We start from the raw sequence: 21,002 nt of genomic DNA, 5'->3' as shown, positions 1-21,002 counted from the left end.
CTGATAATGTTCTCTATACACTCAGCTCTGTGCAAATCCAGGTATCACTGTATATCAAGACACTATGTGACAACACAAACCGGAGCTGGAAGAGAAAGGCTATGTCCTCAATTTGATCAGGTTGGGAAGGCTCAGTCAGTACTGAACCAAGGGCTTGGTAGGAGACATCTCTACAAGCCCAATCCTCTCCCATATATTTTCTCCTCTACTTCCAAAAAGAAAGGGAGAAAAAATTAGAGCCAAGGGCAATTTTTGCTGTGATGTGTAAACCCAAGTCTATCTTTTCCTGGAGAATGTCATTCTGGCCGCTCTATAAAGTGTATAACACTAATACGCAGAAGGTCAGGTGGACTTTGCCCAGTTATAAAGTAACCTCTCAATCACCAAGAGGGGAAAAAAGCCAAACCAAACCAAAACAGGCTTCAGCTAGCAGGGGATATACTTGTGTTGGTTTTGCGTGGCAAGGTTTTGGTAGCGGGGGGGCTACAGGGGTGGCTTCTGTGAGAAGCTGCTAGAAGCTTCCCCTGTGTCTGACAGAGCCAATGCCAGCCGGCTCCAAGACGGACCCGCCGCTGGCCAAGGCCAAGCCAATCAGCGCCTCTGGGATAACATATTTAAGAAAGACAAAAACAGTTAGAGAGAGCTTTTGCAGCCAGAGAGAGGAGGGAGAAGATGTAAGAACATCTGCAGACACCAAGGTCAGTGAAGAAGGAGGGGGAGGAGGTGCTCCAGGCGCCGGAGCAAGATTCCCCTGCAGCCCGTGGTGAAGACCATGGTGAAGCAGGCTGTCCCCCTGCAGCCCATGGAGGGAGGATGAGGGGGTGTAGAGATTCCACCTGCAGCCCGTGGAGGACCCCACGCCGGAGCAGGTGGAGACACCTGAAGGAGGCTGTGGCCCCGTGGGAAGCCCGCGCTGGAGCAAGCTCCTGGCAGGACCTGTGGATCCGTGGAGAGAGGAGCCCACGCCAGAGCAGGTTTGCTGACAGGACTTGTGACCCCGTGGGGGACCCACGCTGGAGCAGTTTGCTCCTGAAGGTCTGCACCCTGTGGAGGAGACTCACGTTGGAGAAGGCCGTGAAGGACTGTCTCCCGTGAGAGGGACCCCACGCTGGAGCGGGGGAACAATGAGTCCTCCCCCTGAGGATGAAGAAGCGGCAGAAACATCGCGTGAGGAACTGACCGTAACCCCCACTTCCCGTCCCCCTGTGCCGCTGGGGGGGGCGGAGGTTGAAGCCGGGAGTGAAGTTGAGCCCGGGAAGATGGGAGGGGTGGGGGGAGGTGTTTTAAGATTTTGGTTTTATTTCTCATTCCTCTACTCTGTTTTGCTTAGTAATAAATAAGATGAATTCCCTCTCTAAGTTCGGTCTGTTTTGCTCGTGATGATAATTAGAGAATGATCTCTCCCTGTCCTTATCTCGACCCGTAAGTTTTTTTTTTTCCATTGTACTTTTTCTCCCCTGTCTAATGAAAGAGGGGAGTGATAGAGCGGCTCTGGTGGGCACCTGGCCCTCAGCCAGGGTCAACCCACCACAATACTTCAGATTACTTGTTTGCAAAGCGTGTAATTCTCACATATTTTAAGAATGGAGTTTCTGTAGTTAAAAATATGACTTTGCAAAGCGGCTACAGAGAGATTACAATAGCTGTCTTCTGAGGAAATGTATGTAAGCAATAAGGGTGATTTCATAGGTCTTGGACTCTGGCATTCAGGTCCTGGCTTACTCAGCATTAAGTGTCCCATGGCACAAAGAAGGGGAGAGAAGGGGACGAAGGAACATGCCTCAGTCCAGGACATTGCTTAGACATAATGGTACCCTTCCAAATCTTACTGAGAGAGGAGCATGCAGACTCAGGAACTGGGCTCACTTGCAACAGACTGCAGAGAGGAACTGGGCTACCTGCACCTCCTCACCTCATAAAAAAGAAGGGGAAAAACCAACAAAAAAACCCCAACAAAAAACCACACAGCTCTTTAGTCACCTTCCTAAAACATGAAGGATATCATCTTCCAGACATGCTTATTTCTCCCAATGGACTATGTTAGCAACCTACAGTGACTAACAGACTTCAAATCCGATTTTCACATGTCATCCAATTCTCCCAAATGTCAGTTTCTGAAGAGATTCATTCAACAGGGGAAAACTTGCCTCAAGTATCTTGGGAGGAATCTACTGTATCAGAGACCAAAATTAATCTAGGATTCATATCATGCAAATGAAAACAGACATTTTAGAGAGAAAGAGAAGGGTTACTCAGAGAAGGTTTGTAAGGAATATCATTCCATGAATTTTCATACTGAATACAAGTAGGAAAGGCTATGAACTACACAGCCTTTACTCTTGTTTCTATACTTATTTTCAGACAGCTGATATTAAAATATATTTGGATGCTACTATAAATTATGCAATAAATATGATGCTGCTTTCTGATAACCAAAAGCAGCATAGCATTCACATAAAACTATACACCAAAGAATTTTGAATCCTTACTTTCTTCTGAGGATGATGGCTGCTTCTAGAAATTTAAAGCAAGTTTTCAATGCATCTGCAATCAAGGATACAGTTTAAATACTTAAGAGAAAATTCTGATCTCAAAGGCAATTTACACTTAAGTAAGACAAAACTTCACTCTTCCTGACTAAAAATATGATTAACTCAGGTACAGAAAGGATCTAATAACCCTGAGGCATCAAAATTCACATCCTCCTAGTTTGGCGGGGTTTTTTGTGTGCTGTTATGTTTTAAAAAAATCAAAGCCATCAATCAGTTAAAAACTTTTAAAGAAAAGATTTTTTGTATACAGAATGTCCCATGTAAGTTTGATTATGCATTTTCCAGTGATGGTTGCTACACAAAAGTACTAATCAATCCTGGAAAAAATACAACTTGATAATCAGCTTCCATAATTCAGCATTATATGCAGAAGAGTTCCAATGATTCCAGTGAACACAGTTCTGGTGTGCTTCAGTGCTATGAAGTCAATGAAGGATGGAAGAATAATTATCAACTAAAAAAAACTTTAATGAATCTCCAAAAGGAAAAATTGGACATATCTGCTAATTCAGTAGAGCCAAAGGGAAAGTTAAAAAACAAAACCAAAATAAAAACCACCCTCCCCTAAATTAAAAAAAAAAAAGCAGCCATGCATGTACTCTGTACTCTATAAAACCAAAACACAGATAAAGGAAAGGAAAACAGCACAATATGGAAAGCACTGAGAACAGTTCTAACAGTATATGTTGTTAAACAGCTTCAGATGGATATTTTTTTCTTGTAGAGAAAAGATCACGAAACATATGCAGTTCTAGGCTTGATTTTCAGCAGCAAGGCAAAAACAAAGCAAGCTGGAACTTGATAATGTACCATATGCTTTTCAGCAATAGAAGCGTCAGAACTAAAACTGAGGAAAAGCATTTAGTAATCCATTCTACATCTTCACCATTATATTTCTGCTGTGACTCCACATACGAAAACAATCTGAAAGCCAAAAAATGGGATTCTCAAAATTATTTAATTTGTTTTTATAGCCATCTATTACTCTGCTGACTGAAGACTTCCTCCTATGATAACAGATTAATAACAACTTTAAGATTAGAAGTTTTAATATTTAAAGGAGAAATTAGTTTTAGAAATACTAACTTGCAGATTTGGTACTAAATATCTATTTCAATTCAAAGAATTTGCATTTACACACAGTATATACACACACAACCCCATGTTATGTATATACACACAGAGAGATATACTACATATATATACACATGCACACAGAGTAGGACTTTTGTAAGTCCCACTAAGCATCTAAACTTCTGAATAAAATTTAGAGAATAAGCAACCAGCTTCCCAAGCTAGAAGTATTTACTTTATCACTATACCTTGCTGACAAGTAAAGCTAACTAGATGGTCAAACACTATGTGTCCCCATTCCCCAAAGAAAAGGAAACAGTTAACAGGTATCGGGCTACTTTGAGAGTGCTATCTAACTTTTCTGTACTAAAGGACACCAAGATTATAGAGGGATGCCTCACTCTGCAACTGTTAGCTTTAGTGGGAAGGTGTTGAGAGGGTCCAGAACTCCAGGGTTGCTGCAAGCTTGTGTCAGCAATTTACTGATTAGTCTTGGAATAGCACTGCTATAGAAACTTTCCAAAACAATTTAACATCAGTCTAATATCAGGAAAACAAAGTATCTGTTAAAGAAAGTAGTTTGAACTCTTGCCACCTCATTTTCCTCTCAATCATGAATTTACCTCCCCTGACCAAATCAGGACTCACATAATCAAACACATCCTTCCTGTCCAGCCTCAGCAATAGTCAGTAGAGCCTCACTGCAGTAGCTACTCTTACATGAAAAACCCTCAAGCACTTTTGTCCTCATACCATGTTTCCTCAGTGTCACCTGGTTTCTATCAACTCCTATGGATCTTCTCCACACTTCATCCACAGGCTTACTCACCATGAAGATATAAGGAATACATTACCCACACATACTGAACACAGTGATGAGAAGGTGCAAAAGCAGTACTTTCGTGCTTAATAGAGAGGGAGGAGCTAATCAGCTTGGTCTTTGCTTTTAATTTTCCCCAGTTTTGTCCTACGAAACTAACACCAGTCCCTTGTTCTGTGGGACACAGAATGAAGCAGTCTCCCACGGCAGCACTGAGTAGCATATGAACATCCACATGGTTTAAGCTCCCCATGTTTTCTGCCTGAACACATGCACTCCTCTTTGTGGATTGTTTTGTTTTAAAACATGGTGGAAAGTTACAGCTTTAACCTGATCAGACACTTCTACTATTTGAAGCATATGGCCTTTCATCTTAACATGTTCAAATATTTGTACTGCTATTTCACATTTAAACTGCTAGCAGAACTTCAAGTATTTGAAATAGATTATCTTGAAGATATGAACTGTTCTAGAAAAGTACTGAATGGTCTACATCCATTTGGTAACTCAGTTATGCAGTATATACAGCTTAAATTACAGCAATTATCATAGTTAATTCTGGTAAGATGCAAGGATGGGGGAATTGATTTAAAAAACCTCTCGGATGTTTCACAACTGAACAAAAACTTGCAAGTTCTAGGATATGGTTAACTAGTCTAACATAGGAAATACCAAAATATAAACAACATTACTTAAATAAAGAGTTTTATACTAGATTTTCAATCCTTTTTCAGTCAGGACTGGCTAAAACTAATTAGAATAGCTACAGTCCAACCTACACACCATGAAGACAGAAGATACATGTTTGTTTACATGGCTAAAACAGCTGTGAATTTTGATTGTGAGTACACAATTAAATTCTGCCAGCACTACAGATTATGTTATAGATTATGCAATCCAACATCACCATGCTGTTACAAAAGAAACTGAAGGAGTAGGTTTTGTATTTTAAGGAAGTAACCCCTACAGAATGTGCGTATTGTGGCTAAGCAAATAGGAGACTTTCAGAAAAAAGAACTCCATCATGAAGGTAAAAAAGTCTTCACACTTCTTGTAGCTTCAAAGTCACAAAAAAAAGGAATACAATGAAGTAATATTCTGGTTAAAATATTTATGAAGTAATATTCTGGTTAAAATATTTTTCAAAAAATATGAAAAAGCTCAGAATTATGATGTGTTGCACTTGAATACATCACACTTCATTTGAAAGTATATACCACTTTCATTAGTGTACCATATAAAAAAAACATAGCAAATAATTTTAAGACCCTTATAAACAAATAATGGCCTGCCTCACCCTTCTGTGGCCTAAGCCTTAATTGGCCAACTTTGACAGAGTAAACAGTACCTGCAATTCTGGATTTCCTATATTTCAGATATACAAATTATTTTCTGCTTAGTGGTGGCTTTTAAATCCCTGTATGCAAAAAAGGTTTCCAGTAAACTTTTCTGCCACTGAACAAATACATTTGCAGATTCTTCAGGAGTCATGTATCAGATGTGAAGGAAGGACAGAAAACGGAAGTCATGACTTTCACTAGACATTGTGGAACACAGCACAGTAGACAACATTGTGGTATAACTGCTAGTTATCATAAAATGAAGAAATAAATTGACTTTATTGGTCACTAAGAATCTGCTCAATACTTTCTGAAGATTCTCTTTTTTTCTTTTTTAAAATAAACACTACCATTATCAGTTCCACTTTAGACAGTATTATTGAGCAGCTTTTTTTTTTTAAATTAAAAAAAGGACACTAACAGCTTATATGATATTTTTCCCTTAAGAAGATTAACAGAAGACCCCACAAATTCATTTGCTTGTTTTCCAGTTTTAATCTTGCTTGGCAGGAGAAAAAGAGACAACTTTTTAATGAAAAAGTATCTTCAAAAGAACATTTAAGCTCATATCTGACTCAAAATTTTGCACCATTACAGAGTAAGCTTCCCAGAACAGCCTGATAGTCTTATTTTTGGGGAAAGCAGTCTTAACTATCTCTGAAAGGTCATGGTGATTAGGGGAGGTTACCAAGTACTGGAAGAAAGCAAATGTCACTGCAATCTTCAAAAAAGGGCAAGGAGGAAGATCCAGGGAGCTACAGGCCAGTCAACATCACCTTCAGCTCTGGGAAGAAAGTGAGCAAATCTTCCTAGAAGCCATTTCCAAACACCTTAAAGGTAAAAAGGTGATTGGGAGTTGTCAGTATGGATTCACAAAGGGAAAATCATGCCTGACAAACATGGATGGCCTTCTACAATGAAATTGCTAGCTTGGTGAATGAGAGGACAGCAGTAGATGCTGTTTATCATGACTTTAGCAAGGTTTTTGACACTGTCTCGAATAACATCCTCACATAGAAACTGATGAAGTACAGACCGAACACAGGCATTGAGGTGGACTGAAAACTGACTGAACTGCCAGTCTCAAAGGGTTTTGATCAGCAGTGCAAAGTCCAGCAGGAGGTAATTCACTACCAACCTCAGTGGTTGATACTGGGGCAGACAATGTTTACTATCTTCTTTAAAAACCTGGGTGACAGGATAGAGCACACTATCAACAAGTTTGCAAACAATACAAAGTTGGGAGGAGTGGTTGATGCAGTAGATGGCTGCGCTGCCATCCAGAGGGACCACTGACAAAGCAGAAGAAATGGGCCAGTAGGAATCTCATGAAGTTCAACACAAGGAAATGCAAAGTCCTGTACCTGAGGAATAATAATCCCATGCACCAGTACACACTGGGGACTGACTGGCTGGAAAGTAGCTTTTCAGAAAATGCATGGCAGACAAGTTGAGTCAGCAAGGTACCCTTGAGTCAAAAAAGGCCAACAGCATCCTGGGTTGCATTAGGAAAAGCATTGCCAGCAGGTCAAGGGAGGTGATCCTTCCACCTGCCCAGCACTGGTGAGATATCTGGAGTCCTGGAGTCCCCAGTACAAGAATATGGACTTACTGGAGAGAGTCCAGCAAAGGGCCACAAAGATGATGAAGGGACTGGAGCATCTGACGTGTGAGGAGAGGCTGAGAGAGTTGGGACTGTTCAGATTGGAGAAGCGATGTACCAGGGGACATCTTATTATCAGTGGGCACGAATACCTAAAGGTGGAGGGAATAATCAAACCAAGCCGGATTCTTCTCAGTGGTGCCCAGTAAAAGGGCCAAAGGCCATGGGCACAAATTGAAATAGAGAAATTCCACTAAAGTGTAAACAATTATCTCATTGTGAGGGTGGGTTGAATATTGGGGAACAGATTGCCAGAGAGTTTGTGGAGTCCCGTATTCTTAGAGATACACAAAACCCAACTGGATGTGGTTCTGGGTGACCTGCTCTAGTTGACCCTGCTTTGAGTAGGGGAAAGCTAGACTGCATCACCTCCAGAGGTCCCTTCCAACCTCAAGGGTTCTGTGATATATCTGTAAGAATTTTTAAACAATAGAAAAAGAAAGAATATTCACATTTAGGTAAAGGTGGTGGTATGTTTAACTCTGTGTAGATATGTTCTATTCTTCTTTGTTTGTAAGGCTTTAAAATTGACCTTTTTAGGGCAGAACATGTAAGGGAAGAATAACAGTTGTCCTCTCATGTTACAGATTAATACTTCTAAATGGCAGTATTTGAAAGAATAATTGGAAGAGAAAGTGAATTTGGATATTGTTTTTCCTTTTTTCTGGAATGTTCTATCCATAAATTCATTAATAAAAGATTTATCAGCTCTTTCTCCATATGTAAGCTTCCCCTACATTGTGAAGATCTCACTGCAGCCCAAACCTTATCTCATGAACTGTTGCAATCCACTCTCATTTTAAAGGTCTTTTCTGTGTTTTTACCCTACAAATTAATTCCTCTTTATGATAAATAATTATTTCTTCTGCACAAAGATCAGGCATGGGAATGGCAGACTATGAGGGACTTCCCTAGATGATCAAGTCCAGTCTCTTGCTATCACAGGCAGTGATCTCTCAATCCATTTGGATACCTTAAGCCACTTATTTTTCACTCCTTTTCTCCCATTGGAAGCTTCTCCAGAACTGTGCCTATCTGGGGCTTAAAATATTCTTCCCAGGTTAGAGATACGGAGAATGCATACATTTTTGCCAACACTCCTTCCTCACTGGAGCTGACCTTTGTCAAGGTTCTGAAACCATAATTACGAAGTTTTTCTATCACCTTGACTGGTTTTGTCTTAAAAAAAAATAAAATAAATAAATTGGAGAAGTGTCCAGGTAGACACTAACATACAAAAGCAAGTCCCACCATTCAAGATACCCGGTTGTAAGCGTCAGTCTAGAGGCCATAGAGTTGTTAGTACATGTTGTGCCTTAGCTAATAAGCTCTACCATAGGGGAAGCTTTATTAACTTTAACAAGGTCATGTGGTAATGTAAATAGAAAGCTTCCAAATTAAGACTCAAGCATAGCTAGACAGCTTGGCAGCTGTTTGGTTCTATCCTTCTATGAAGATGTTCTTTCACGAGACAGGTTTTCAGCTTCATATTTCTTACAAATCTCTTCTCTGCACCAGTTCTACCTTCACCTCAATCTCTAAAACACATACATGACCAAAGCTGCACAAAAATACTCCAGATGAAAGCTTACTATCTTTTACAATGTCAATATGTCAGTGATGCTGTCAGAAGAACTAAAAAAAAAAACCAAAACAACTGAAGTTTCCTTACCTGTTGGGCTCCATCCCCGCTAACAATAGGGGAAGTTAGAAGAGGGATTTCACTACTTATAATCGAAGTGGTATCCAGTAACGGTGGATGTTCTGCCATCATTGATGGTACACTAATTCACAAGATCACCTGCAAAGAAAGTTACTCAAATGGTTAAACTATATAAATAGTTCTGAATAATTACCCTTAAAAAAAGAGCCTCACTTCAAAAAAATTATTATGAAATTAGACACCTTTAGAAAGTATATTTCCACAACATTCCAGCAATCATGTGAACTTGAAGATGTGTTTTGTGAGCTAGTGTAAGCCTTATACAGAGGGTAGGTCTAGACCCCCTCTAGCGGCTGAACCTTAGAGGAAGATATATCACAGCCTTGGAGCTAACAAACCTGAATCTTTTAATGTTGATTATAAACCAAGATTTTGTGCACTATTGACAAAATGCCTACTGGGGAATAAAAAAGAAAGCGCAGTTGCCTTAGAACTTACATATATAGTGCTCCTGTTTATATGAAACTGGTAAAACCTGGAAATCCACAAATCGGGACACAGATTCTTTTTTTTTTGTGGTGGTTTGTTTTTTGGTGGGTGGTTGTTTTTTGGTTTTGTTGTTTTCAGGGTTTTTTTTTTTCAGTCACCAACCCACTTTTTCTACTATTATAACAAATGAGACACTTATTTTAGGAATAACTAGTTACTGGGAAATGTTCAAGTGAGACACAAATTAATATTTTCTGCACAATCTGACAATTCTTTACTATTAAAATGTATTAGACCCAGAATTAAAGCTGTGTCATTTTGACAACCAGTGGCCCTTTAATAGCTTTACCAGCAGCTAAAAGTTGGGGGGAGGAGGAAGAGGTAATGTCTACACACAAAATTATAATCCTCAAACCTATACTATGAAAAAGCCCTCGCTAGTAGACACTGTAAAGTTACATGAAATCCAATGACAGGATAAAAAGTCACCCAGGCAAGAGGCCCATGAAAGCAGCCATCCACTTCAACTCTGATGAGTGTCAAGTAACAGCATAACAGAAAGCAAGATTCAGCTGAGCGTTCCTTTCAATGACACTAACAATACATAAGTAATGTATTTTCTGATTTTTTTTGTGTTAGTGCTATATGAAGACTGGATGGAAGAATTACGACCAGAAAAGCTGAAGATTATCATTTTTCCATGCTGGAAATATGTATTGTAAGTCTAATAAGCTACTTTTTTATGGGGAAAGAAAAAAAAAAGAAAATCACTAAGTTATACTGGTTTAGTGTACTGGTCTTAACTCCATCCCAGCCAGACTCAGTACACTTAGCTTTTAGGGGGGAAAAAAAAAGAAAAAAGAAAAAAAAAAGAATTAGATCAACAAGAATTGAGAAATTAATATTTCTTAACAAAACAAAAAGAGATGGAAAGAATTCACTAGCCTTGAATGGTACATTCAGAATTCCCACACGTTAATCACATTTTGCATCTGAAAACAGCACTTAACATCAAACATAGACATAAAGATTAAGCTGAGAATAAGCTCGTACAGTATTTCTAAAGCAGAACTGCCTGTCTTAGCCAGTATTTACAATAGCCTGGTGAAAATAAGTAGGTACAATTTTAAAGTTACGCAGCCTGACAGTCAGTAATGTTACAGGTTTTTAAAGTTTTGCCTTGATATCATCTGGCTAATGAAACTCTCCACAAACACTTCTAAACTTCTAACACAGATATACTGTCTGCTCATAAACAGAGATGCTTACTGGTTACAGCATATAAAACTTACTTTAAATGAAGAGATACCTGATAAAATTCAAGGAGTGATAAAGTCAGCTTAATGACACTGACTTTGGCACCAAGTTCTAGAGGTGACATTTGGTTAACTTAGAGCTGCTGTTACAGCTTACTACCAGAAGCGTTCTCTAAAACTATCTCCATCCCACCCAATTTGACTGCTTTTGCTTATTTGCCCCTCTAAGGCAGCTGTTGTGCATCTGCTGTGGGTTGAAATTTGTAACACAGTGCTGTCAGTACAAGAAGACTCACACAGAACAAGGACTTCACGTTTCCTAGAAAATGCATTAACAAAGCACTATAAGCCTCTTGTTACATATACAGTATGATTTAGCTATTCACATACTGAAGGTTGTCCTACTATAACACTATGAACTTGGAAAAAAAATATTCTGAAATTATTTTAGAGGTTTCATTTACTTTCCTGGTATATTCTGCAAAGATTAAAGTTGGGAAAAAAAATCCCTCTAGGTTAAAAGACTTTGAAACCTAACATCATCACTTATGCCAAGTCATTTATACCCGATTAGCCAGACTAATTAGTCTCCCAAGCAATGAGGACAAAGTTTTATATTCCTACCTTACTTTAAAAGCTTTCCTACTCATCAAAAAATCCTCCAGGCTACAGTCAGTCCCCACCACTTCTGTAGGTGGCAAAGGGCTGATGAAAGTTACTTGGATCATCTTTCAAGCTAGCAAGTTTGATGGTAAGCTTCCCAGGGTATTGTCCAATGACTGTTCAATGTAAAATGAATGCACAGCCTGGAAGCATGGGTTAGAATCAAGGCATTCCTCCTCCTCCCACGATAGCTACAATCTGGCTTGCTCTTGTGCCATTTCTTGATCTTACAACTCCAAATATTTTGTGCTCCTATCTACAGTGTCACAAACAGAAAGGTAATTCCAATAGTCCAAGCTATAACACAACACGCTCCCAGACTAAGCTGGCTTGAACTTCCCCAGGGTTAAGTTGAATCCAGCTCATTATTCCCAAGCCACCATGCTAATGACTAGCCTCTTTTATATAAGAGAACACTAACTTCCTTTATCATACACAATGACTTCTGACTGAATTCATAACTTATGATGCACTCAGTACTATCACCATTCATTAGGCATAAATCAAAACATGTCTATCAAATTGGATACACACATAACCCAAACTGAATCAAATATGACTGTCATGACAACTTGTTCAGCCCTTCCAAGACAGAGGCAGCTCTGGACACATGTAACATTTGGTCTCAGGTTCATTCGTTCTCTTGCACAGGTGTTTAATGATTTGATTTGTACAAAAATTAGGTTCCTGCAGGCACCCGAGTGCTTAGGTGGGTAGTTCACCTTTGACACACAGCCTTCAGTGCCTTAACTGGGACACAGCTAAATTCCATGTCTGAATCCAAGCATTAGATTTATTCTGGAGATGAAGAACAGTGCTCATCAATAAACCCTGCCAGGAGGTACTAGGTATAGTGTTATTCTTGACACCTTCTACAACAATAATAAAAGTGCTACCTGTCAGACTGTGTAATCAATCTAGGGAAAAAATGAATCAATGCTTTCTTGACAATACAATATTAGATTTCTCTGCAATGCCACTGAACTAGTCTTGAAGAGTAAAGGTTTAAACTTCACACCAAATGTGGGTCTATGCTCACGTTATCATCAAAAGTCTTTTCCCTGTCAGTAGTCAAGGGGCAGCAATCTGTACAAGTTGGTGTGCATAATCTGATCACACAGTAAGACGTGGTACGTCCACCAGCTGCAGGTGCCTTTTCTTGTTAGCTATGAGGACAAATTAAGACAGATAGGGATTTCAAGAAGAGAAAGCACTGTGTGGCAGAAGGAAGAGCAGTCAGATACAATGCACAAAAGGTTGTCATCAAAATAAGCAGAAGTGCTCAATAAACATATCTGGGAAATAAATAGCATTATATCACATTCGATGCAAAGATATCAAATGGGCATAGGCAGAGCTTTCAAATCAGCAAACCCAGATACCTTGCATTCAAGACTTATAGAAGAGATCTACCTAGATCTTTGAAAAAGACTTGCAAATAACTTGAGTCCTGGGAAAGTCTCAGAGCTCTTGAAGAAAACTAGAAATCTTGAATTCAATACTCTATTGTAAAAGGGCAGATGTGACAATTGAGGCCTGTTAGCAAACAGAGATCTGAGACCAAATAAAAGTTAATAGTTGACATTGGATGTTATTTGTAAAGAATTAAAAGACAAGTATGATTGATGGGAAAAGCACTTGGTAATTAACTTGATGAGAATCTTCTGGTGACAGGTACTGCTAATAAAGGTACTATTAAAAGAACTGGAAAAACAATCTTAAACCTTATCTGGCATTACACAACATTTCTCTTTAACAAAGACACAGAACAGATATTACATGGATTAAAACTGGACAGACAGACCTTAAATATTAACAGTAAATACAGAGTTGTTGAGCATGTGCTGCGGTTTAGCCCCAGCTGGCAGCTAAGCACCATCCTGTGGGATGGGGAGGAGAATCAGAAGAAAAAGGTAGAACTCGTGGGTTGGGATAAGGACAGTTTAATAGGAAACCAAAGGAAAAGGAAAATAACAATACTAATAAAAGACTATACAAAGTGGGTGACAGCCAATGTAATTTGCTCACCACTTGGAACCCGATGCCCAGCCCGTCCCTGAGCAGCGATCCCTCCTCCCCAGCCAGTTTTCCCCACCTTATATGATGAGTGTGACATCATATGGTATGGAATATCCCTTTGGATAGTTTGGGTCAGCTATCCCAGCTGTGTCTCCTCCCAGTTTCTTGTGAAAATTAACTCTATCCCAGCCGAAAACTAGGATATTATCCACCCCTTCTTCTATACCATCTATGTCATGCCCAGATCCTACACTCTCCAATTCATCACCACCACCCCTCCTGCCTTTGAGATATATATATTCAGGCATGCATACACACAAAGATATCATTCCCTTAGTCTATGGGCCATCCCTCTAAAATGTCCGTTGAGTTTGTTTAATCCATGACTTTGGGCTCCATCTGTCATAACATCTCTCAGGGTAGGAATGATGGTGTGTGCTGTTGAATTATTGCATGCTGCATCCAGAGCTCATGGCTGGTGTATCTGATGTGGTCCATGTTCATGGTCTGCAGGTTGAAGATGTCAATTTCAAGGAAGTTGCTGGGTGCCATTTGCTGAGGCCAGTTTTAGTTCTATCATCGCTGCACTTTGCTCGGTTTCAAAGTTCATTATTAATTTGGGTGATTCTTACTGTAATACCATCAATACAGCATGTATCTATTGTAGTAGTGATGACATACAATGGCACAGTTATTTAGCAATTAGCATAATACAATTGAATTTATTGGCTATTCTCACCCACAATCAAATCCCCTTGAGGTACACATCGGACTTCCTCATCCTTCTGCATCACCCACCAAGCACACTCAGGTCCTTGAGCAAAAGCAATTCCATGGATGGGTTTGCCTTTGCCTGAAGCAGGGATAACACAGACTGTCTTCCCCAACATATTCTACATGTGCACTCTGGGGACTTTATCCCCTTCTACAGTACATGGAAGTTTTGACTGGGGAGGGCCAGCTTGATTAGTAGATCTCTTAGTGTTAAGTAACCAGGCGGCCTTTACTAAATATGTATCCCAATGTTTGAGGGTCCCACCACCCATTGCTCTTACTGGAGTCTTTAGCAGTCTATTGTATCATTCAATTTTCCTGGAAGCTGGTGCGTGATAGCGGATGAGATGCACCCACTCAATGCCATGCTCTTTGGCCCAGGTGTCTATGAGGTTGTTTTGGAAATGAATCTTGTTGTCTGACTCAATTCTTTCTGGGGTTCCATATCACCATAGCACTTGTTTTTCAAGGCTCAGGATAGTGTTCCAGGCAGTGGCACAGGATATGTTTCTGGCCATCCAGTGGCTGCTTCTGCCATTTTAAGTACATAACGTATACCTTGGCAGGTTTGTGGGAGTGTGACATAATCAATCTGCCAGGCCTCCCCATATTTATATTTCAGCCATTGTCCTCCATACCACGGAGGCTTTAAACGCAGTACATGTTTCACATGCATGGATAACCCGTGCAATACTATCCATGGTCAAGCCCACCCCTCGATCATGAGCACATCTATATGTTGCATCTCTTCCTTGATGGCCTGAGGTGTCATGGGCCCATCAAGCTATACATAATTCACCCTTATGTTGCCAGTTCAAATCCACTTGAGCCACTTCAATCTTAGCAGTTTGATCCACTTCCTGGTTGTTTTGATGTTCTTCAGTGACCTGACTCTCGGGTAGGTGGGCATCTACGTAACGTACTTTTACAACCAGCTTCTCTAGCCGGGCAGCGACACTTTGCCACAATGGGGTAGCCCAGATGGGTTTGCCTCTGCGCTGCCAGTTGCTCTGCTTCCACTGCTGTAACCATCCCCACAGGGTGTTTGTCACCATCCATGAGTCAGTACAGAAATAGAGCATTGGCGGCTTTTCTCTTTCAGCAACATCTAAAGCCAGCTAGATGACTTTCACCTCTGCAAACTGGCTTGATTCATGTTGTTCAACAGTTTCTGCTACTTGTCATATAGGACTCCATACAGCAGCCTTCCACCTCCGATGCTTTCCCACAATGTGACAGGACCCATCAGTGAAGAGGGCATATTGCTTCTCATTTTCTGGCAGTTTATTATACAGCAGGGCCTCTTCAGCACGTCACCTCCTCCTCTGTCTACATTCTGAAATCTCTGCCTTCTGGCCAGTTCGTGATCACTTCCAGAATTCCTGGGCGACCAGGGTTTCCTATTCGAGCCCATTGTGTGATCAGTGTGACCCACTTACTCCACGTAGCATCAGTTGCATGATGTGTAGAGGAGACCCTCCCTTTGAACATCCAGCCCAGCACCAGCAGTCGGGGTGCCAGGAGGAGCTGTGCTTCAGTACCAATCACTTCTGAAGCAGCTCGAAGCCCTTCACAGGCTGCCAGTATCTCTTTTTCAGTTGGAGTGTAGCAGGCCTCAGATCCTCTGCATCCCCGACTCTAAAACCCCAGGGGTTGGCCTCAAGTCTCCCCTGGTGCTTTCTGCCAGAGACACCAGGTAGGACCATTCTCCCCGGCTGCAGTGTAGAGCACGTTTTTCACATCCGGTACTGCCCAGACTGGCCCAAGGGCTACTGCATGAACTATTTCCTGTTTAATCTGTTCAAAGGCTTGTTGTTGCTCAGGGCCCCATTTGAAATCATTCCACTTCTGGGTCACCTGATAGAGCTTATAATCAGACTGCAATTTGGAATATGTATCCTCCAAAAACCCACAACACCTAAGAAAGCCTGTGTTTCCTTTTTGCTAATTGGCGGAGACATAGCTGCTATTTTGTTGATCACATCCATTGGAATCTGACAGCACCTATCTTGCCATTTTATTCCTAAAAACTGGATCTCCTGTGCAGGTCCCTTGACCTTACTTTGCTTTATGTTGAAACCAGCTTTCAGAAGGATTTGAACTATTTTCTTCTGTTTCTCAGAGATGACTTCTGCTGTGTTGCCCCATACAATGATGTCATCAATGTATTGCAGGTCTTCTAGAGCTTCATCCCGTTCCAGTGCAGTCTGGATCAGCCCATGGCAAACAGTGGGGCTGTTTCCACTCCTGGAGCAGTCAGTTCCAGGTGTACTGGATGTCCATCCAAGTGAAAGCAAACTGTGGTCTGCACTCTGCCAAAGGGACTGAGAAAAATGCTTTAGCAATACCAATTGTGGTGTACCACTTGGCTGCCTTTGACTCCAGCTCATATTGAAGTTCCAGCATGCGTGGTACAGCAGCACTCAGCGGCAGTGTGACTTCATTCAGGCCACAATAGTTTACCGTAAGTCTCCACTCTCCTTTAGACTTCCGCTCTGGCCATATGGGACTGTTAAAGGGTGAGCAGGTTCTGCTGATCACTCCCTGACTCTCCAGTGGATGAAGCAGCTTATGGATGGGAACCAGGGAGTCTCAGTTGGTGCAATATTGCCACTGGTGCACCATTGTGGTAGCGATCAGCACCTGCTGTTCTTTGAGCCTCAGCAACCCCACAACAGAAGGGTCCTCCGAGAGACCAGGCAAGGTAGCAGCTCTTTAATTTCCTCCGTCTCCAAGGCAGCTATGCCGAAAGCCCACCGGTACCCTTTTGGGTTCTTGAAATACCCTCTCTGAAAGTAGTCTATGCAAAGGATGCATGGAGCCTCTGGGCCAGTCACAATGCGGTGCGCTTTTGCCGTTCCTTCCCAGTTAGACTCACTTCGGCCTCCAGTACGGTCAACTGTTGGGATCCTCCTGTCACTCCAGAAATGCAGATGGGTTCTGTCACTTTATAGCTGGATGGCATTAGGGTACAGTGTGTGCCGGCATCTGCTACAGCCTTATACTCCTGGGGGTTTGACGTGCCAGGCCATCGTATCCACACAGTCCAGTAAACCCGGTTGTCCCTTTCCTCCACCTGGCTGGAGGCAGGGCCTCTCTAATCCTGATCACTGCATAATAACTTAGAAGTCCCTTCAAGGGGATCATAAGTAAGATGAGGCCTTTCACTCTGTCTGTGGAACTGCCTGCTGGAAACTGGAGCAGCGTTTTTCCTGGAAGAACCCCCTTTTGTGATTGTTTTTCCTTGTAATTCATTCCTGTGCCTCTAGGGTCAACGTAGGTTTTCTATCCCACTTCCTCACGTCTTTTCCATGGTCATGCAAGTAAAACCACAGGGTGCCTCATGGTGTCTACCCTCTATATCCTTTCTTTTGAGCAGAGGAACACTTACTCCTCAGCATTACCATCTGAGATACTGCTCCAGACAGGTGAGGAATAGGACATATCCTCTTTGAGTTGCCAGACCTTCCAGGACAGTTTCTCCACAGCAGAGATGAGGGAGGAAGAGAGATCTTCTTCATATTGCCCAAGTCAGCCAGCCACTTCATCCATTGTTGGTGCCTCTTCGCCTTCCCAGTCCATTACTGCTAGTGAGTTGGCATATGACAATAGCACGCTCATACAAACTTCTGCCACATGGGTCATGTGCATTGGGCTTTGTCAGGATCTGTGGGTAACTGCGCGTTGTCCAGGTCATAATAAACTGTCTCCTGAATGGCTAAGCATTATACTGAGCACGATGTCATATGGTACCGAATATCCCTTTGGCTAGTTTGGGTCAGCTATCCCGGCCATATCTCCTCCCAGGTTCTTGCGAAAATTAACTCTATCCCAGCCAAAAAACCAGGACAGCATGTGAGTTTCCAACAGGAAGGGAAGGTATCCATTCTTGGCTTCTCATTACAGAACATGTTTTTAACTCAGCTCTCAGGAAAAAAAAAAGGGGGGGTGGGATTGAAGGGAAGTCAGAAGGAAGTCTGGAAATGACAAACCATGACAGTGATAAGTCATTTTACTCCACTAAAATGGCATGAATAGTTTAAAAAGCTAGGCAAAACAAAAGGTTTTAATACACAAAGGTAAAGCTATTCTTTCTAAAACAAAAAAAGAAAGCACTCAATCATCTGAAGGGTTGATTCTGAAAAGGGTAGGATAATAGAAGTGGACAGCCAAACACAAGCTCTCCAAAAGGCTGTATCAGTTATATCAACAGGTGTACCTCACATTGTAACAAGGAGGATATTTTCCCCGTCTCTAGCTGCAAATAACTACAATCTCTACTGTAATAACATAACAAGCTTTGTCTCCAATTTGCTGACTTAAAATTGAATGACTATGTCTTCTTGAAAATACTGTTCCATATTCAAAATATTGAAAGCAAAGTATGTGCATACCATAATTGCAGCCCTACTCAACATAAAACTGTTCTGGATTATATAACTGTCTTCCAATTCCAGCTACTTTCCCAATATACTCAGAATTTAGCGAGATCTTGAAAAGGACACAAGAAAAGCAGCTTGCATTTGGACAACAGGTGAGGCTCAGCCTGCAGAGCCACTACAAACAATTCACCAGCCTATTGTCAGATTTCCTGCACCACTGAAACCTAATGGATGCAGCAGCCTTTAGAAGGGGTAAAATAACATGGGGGATAAATCTAAGGATTTATTTAAGGCCAAGTCACTACACCATTTTTGTGGACATATTAAAAGGGACCAGACAAGGAAGACAACACATTAGATGAAGAGATAGGTAAATACACTGTTGCTAAGCACGGAAGCAGCTGAGAAGTAATTTTCTACTGGTGGTGCATTAAAGGCATGGTTATTTAGAAATCTATACTGACTCATGCACAGCAACAACTGCTGCATGAACATCTATTTCATTTCTTGTCTTGCTACTGAATATACTGAACTAGTAGTAGACATTTAAAGTGTAATTCAGGATTGCTAATTCAGCTGACACTGTTCTTTCAGAATCTGCACTGAGTCTGTCCTAGAATGCAAGGAAAGTACAAGGTCTCCTGAGATTTCAGCCAAGTTGAGTAAGTTAATGCTTTGTACGAGACTTAGGCAGCAAAGTACCCATTCCCCACTACCCCCAACTGAACCTGTTATTCATTTTCCTTGTCATATGAATTTGAAAAGCCTTTGAAAGATTTTTCTGAAAGCTATCAAAGCTGAAACAAATGGAAGGCATCTAAATTTACTGGACATGATTTGTTTAGAGACTCCAGACTTATGTCTGAGGAACCATTAAGGAATGGATTACATTAATAAGCCAAAAGGCTAAATGATGTTAAGGCTCAAAGACTGAGTTCCACTCAACAGTTCAGTAAGTAAGCTTGCCTTCGTGAACTGTAATGACCATTTAACTCAATCCTTAAATGCCTTCAGATTTGGTCCTTTAATGTTTCTGTGGCATTACTCTCACATTCTAAAGACGCATACAACTCTGGTTTTTACTCATTCAACTGTTCATTAAGGGTTAAGGAATATTGTAAGGCTGAGATCATTGGGCAGTGCATTTCCTCTGCACATGCAAAGGATCAGCATTTCTATCTCCAAGAGACTAGCAGCTGATCTTAATGACAGTCTCTGAAAAAACACATCAGCATTAAATCAGCTGGATCACCAAGGTAAAACAACATGAGTCAGCAGCACATGTCCTCATAGCAATGAAGGCTAACAGCATACTGGGCTGTATTAGCAGAGAAGCACGGCTGATGGGCTGAGGGAGGTGATTTTACCCCACTACTCAGCATTTATAAGGTGACATCTGGAATACCATGTCAAATTTTGCTCTTTCCAGCCACCTCCTACTCCCCAGTAAAAGAGAGATGCCACAAAGACTGTTATTGGGCTTAGGCCCATGAAAGACAAGGAGAAGCTAAGAGGACCAGAGTAACCAGGAGGTCTCCTACTGGCTGGATCCCACTACCTGAAGGTTGCTTGTTGAGAGCCTTAAATCAAACTCTTGGAGGCATGCAGCAGAAGTACAAGAAGCAATGGACACATGCTGCACCAACAGAAATTCCGTCTGGCCGTAAGGGGGGAAAATCCCAAAACATCTTCACAATGAGAGTGATGTAGCACTGCATAGGTTGCCCTGAGAGGCTGCAAAAATCTCAATCCTGTAAACTGGTGGTTTCTAAAGTGGGGTGCACAAGACAATTCCTTGGGGTGTGGGATGAAAAATATTTTTTGGCATTGATAAATAAAAAATATTTTTAAATATTGTTTTCATCTTTATCTCATCCTTTGTGTATTGTTTATTGTGTATATACTGTGTTAGTAGAGTAGCATATGCATATAATTTGAAAAATGTACATATATTGGAAGTGCAGGCTCAAAACATCTTTACTGATGGGGTGCATGATCAAAAAAGTTTGGAGACCACTGCTGTAGAAAGTCAAAACCTGACCACGTAAGGTCTTGACAAAGGGCTGAAGAAGGCAATCTCCAAAGGTCCCTTCTGAGCAGAAATCTTCTATGAATTCCAGATCTGGCTTTCAGTAGATCAGAATCCAGAGAGGGAACAGTAGTTTGTCTCCCAAGCTCTTAAAAGCTGTCAGATTCTCAATTCAGAATTTCAAAGCAACAATGACAGCACTAATCAAAACTGAGACTCTCAGACTTAAGGTTCAAACTGTGGAAGACATACCCATAAGTGCTGTCCATAACAGAATT

The 21,002-nt window shown here is 41.1% G+C and overlaps 1 protein-coding gene across 6 annotated transcripts in view; it reads right to left on the bottom strand.

The window, feature by feature from the left end:
* Positions 1-21,002, bottom strand: part of FNDC3A (fibronectin type III domain containing 3A) — a 126,131-nt gene that overhangs the window by 93,820 nt on the left and 11,309 nt on the right. For all 6 annotated transcript variants that reach the window (XM_075741850.1, XM_075741857.1, XM_075741848.1 and 3 more), the window contains one exon: positions 9,122-9,250. In XM_075741850.1, the coding sequence (XP_075597965.1) occupies positions 9,122-9,223 (102 nt within the window). In that variant the 5' untranslated portion in view covers positions 9,224-9,250. The remainder of the gene's footprint in view (positions 1-9,121; positions 9,251-21,002) is intronic.

This window comes from Balearica regulorum, chromosome 1, assembly GCF_011004875.1.
Source record: "Balearica regulorum gibbericeps isolate bBalReg1 chromosome 1, bBalReg1.pri, whole genome shotgun sequence".
Taxonomy (NCBI): Eukaryota; Metazoa; Chordata; class Aves; order Gruiformes; family Gruidae; genus Balearica; species Balearica regulorum.
Note: the sequence above shows the minus strand (reverse complement) of the source record. Positions and strands in the feature narration are given on the sequence as shown.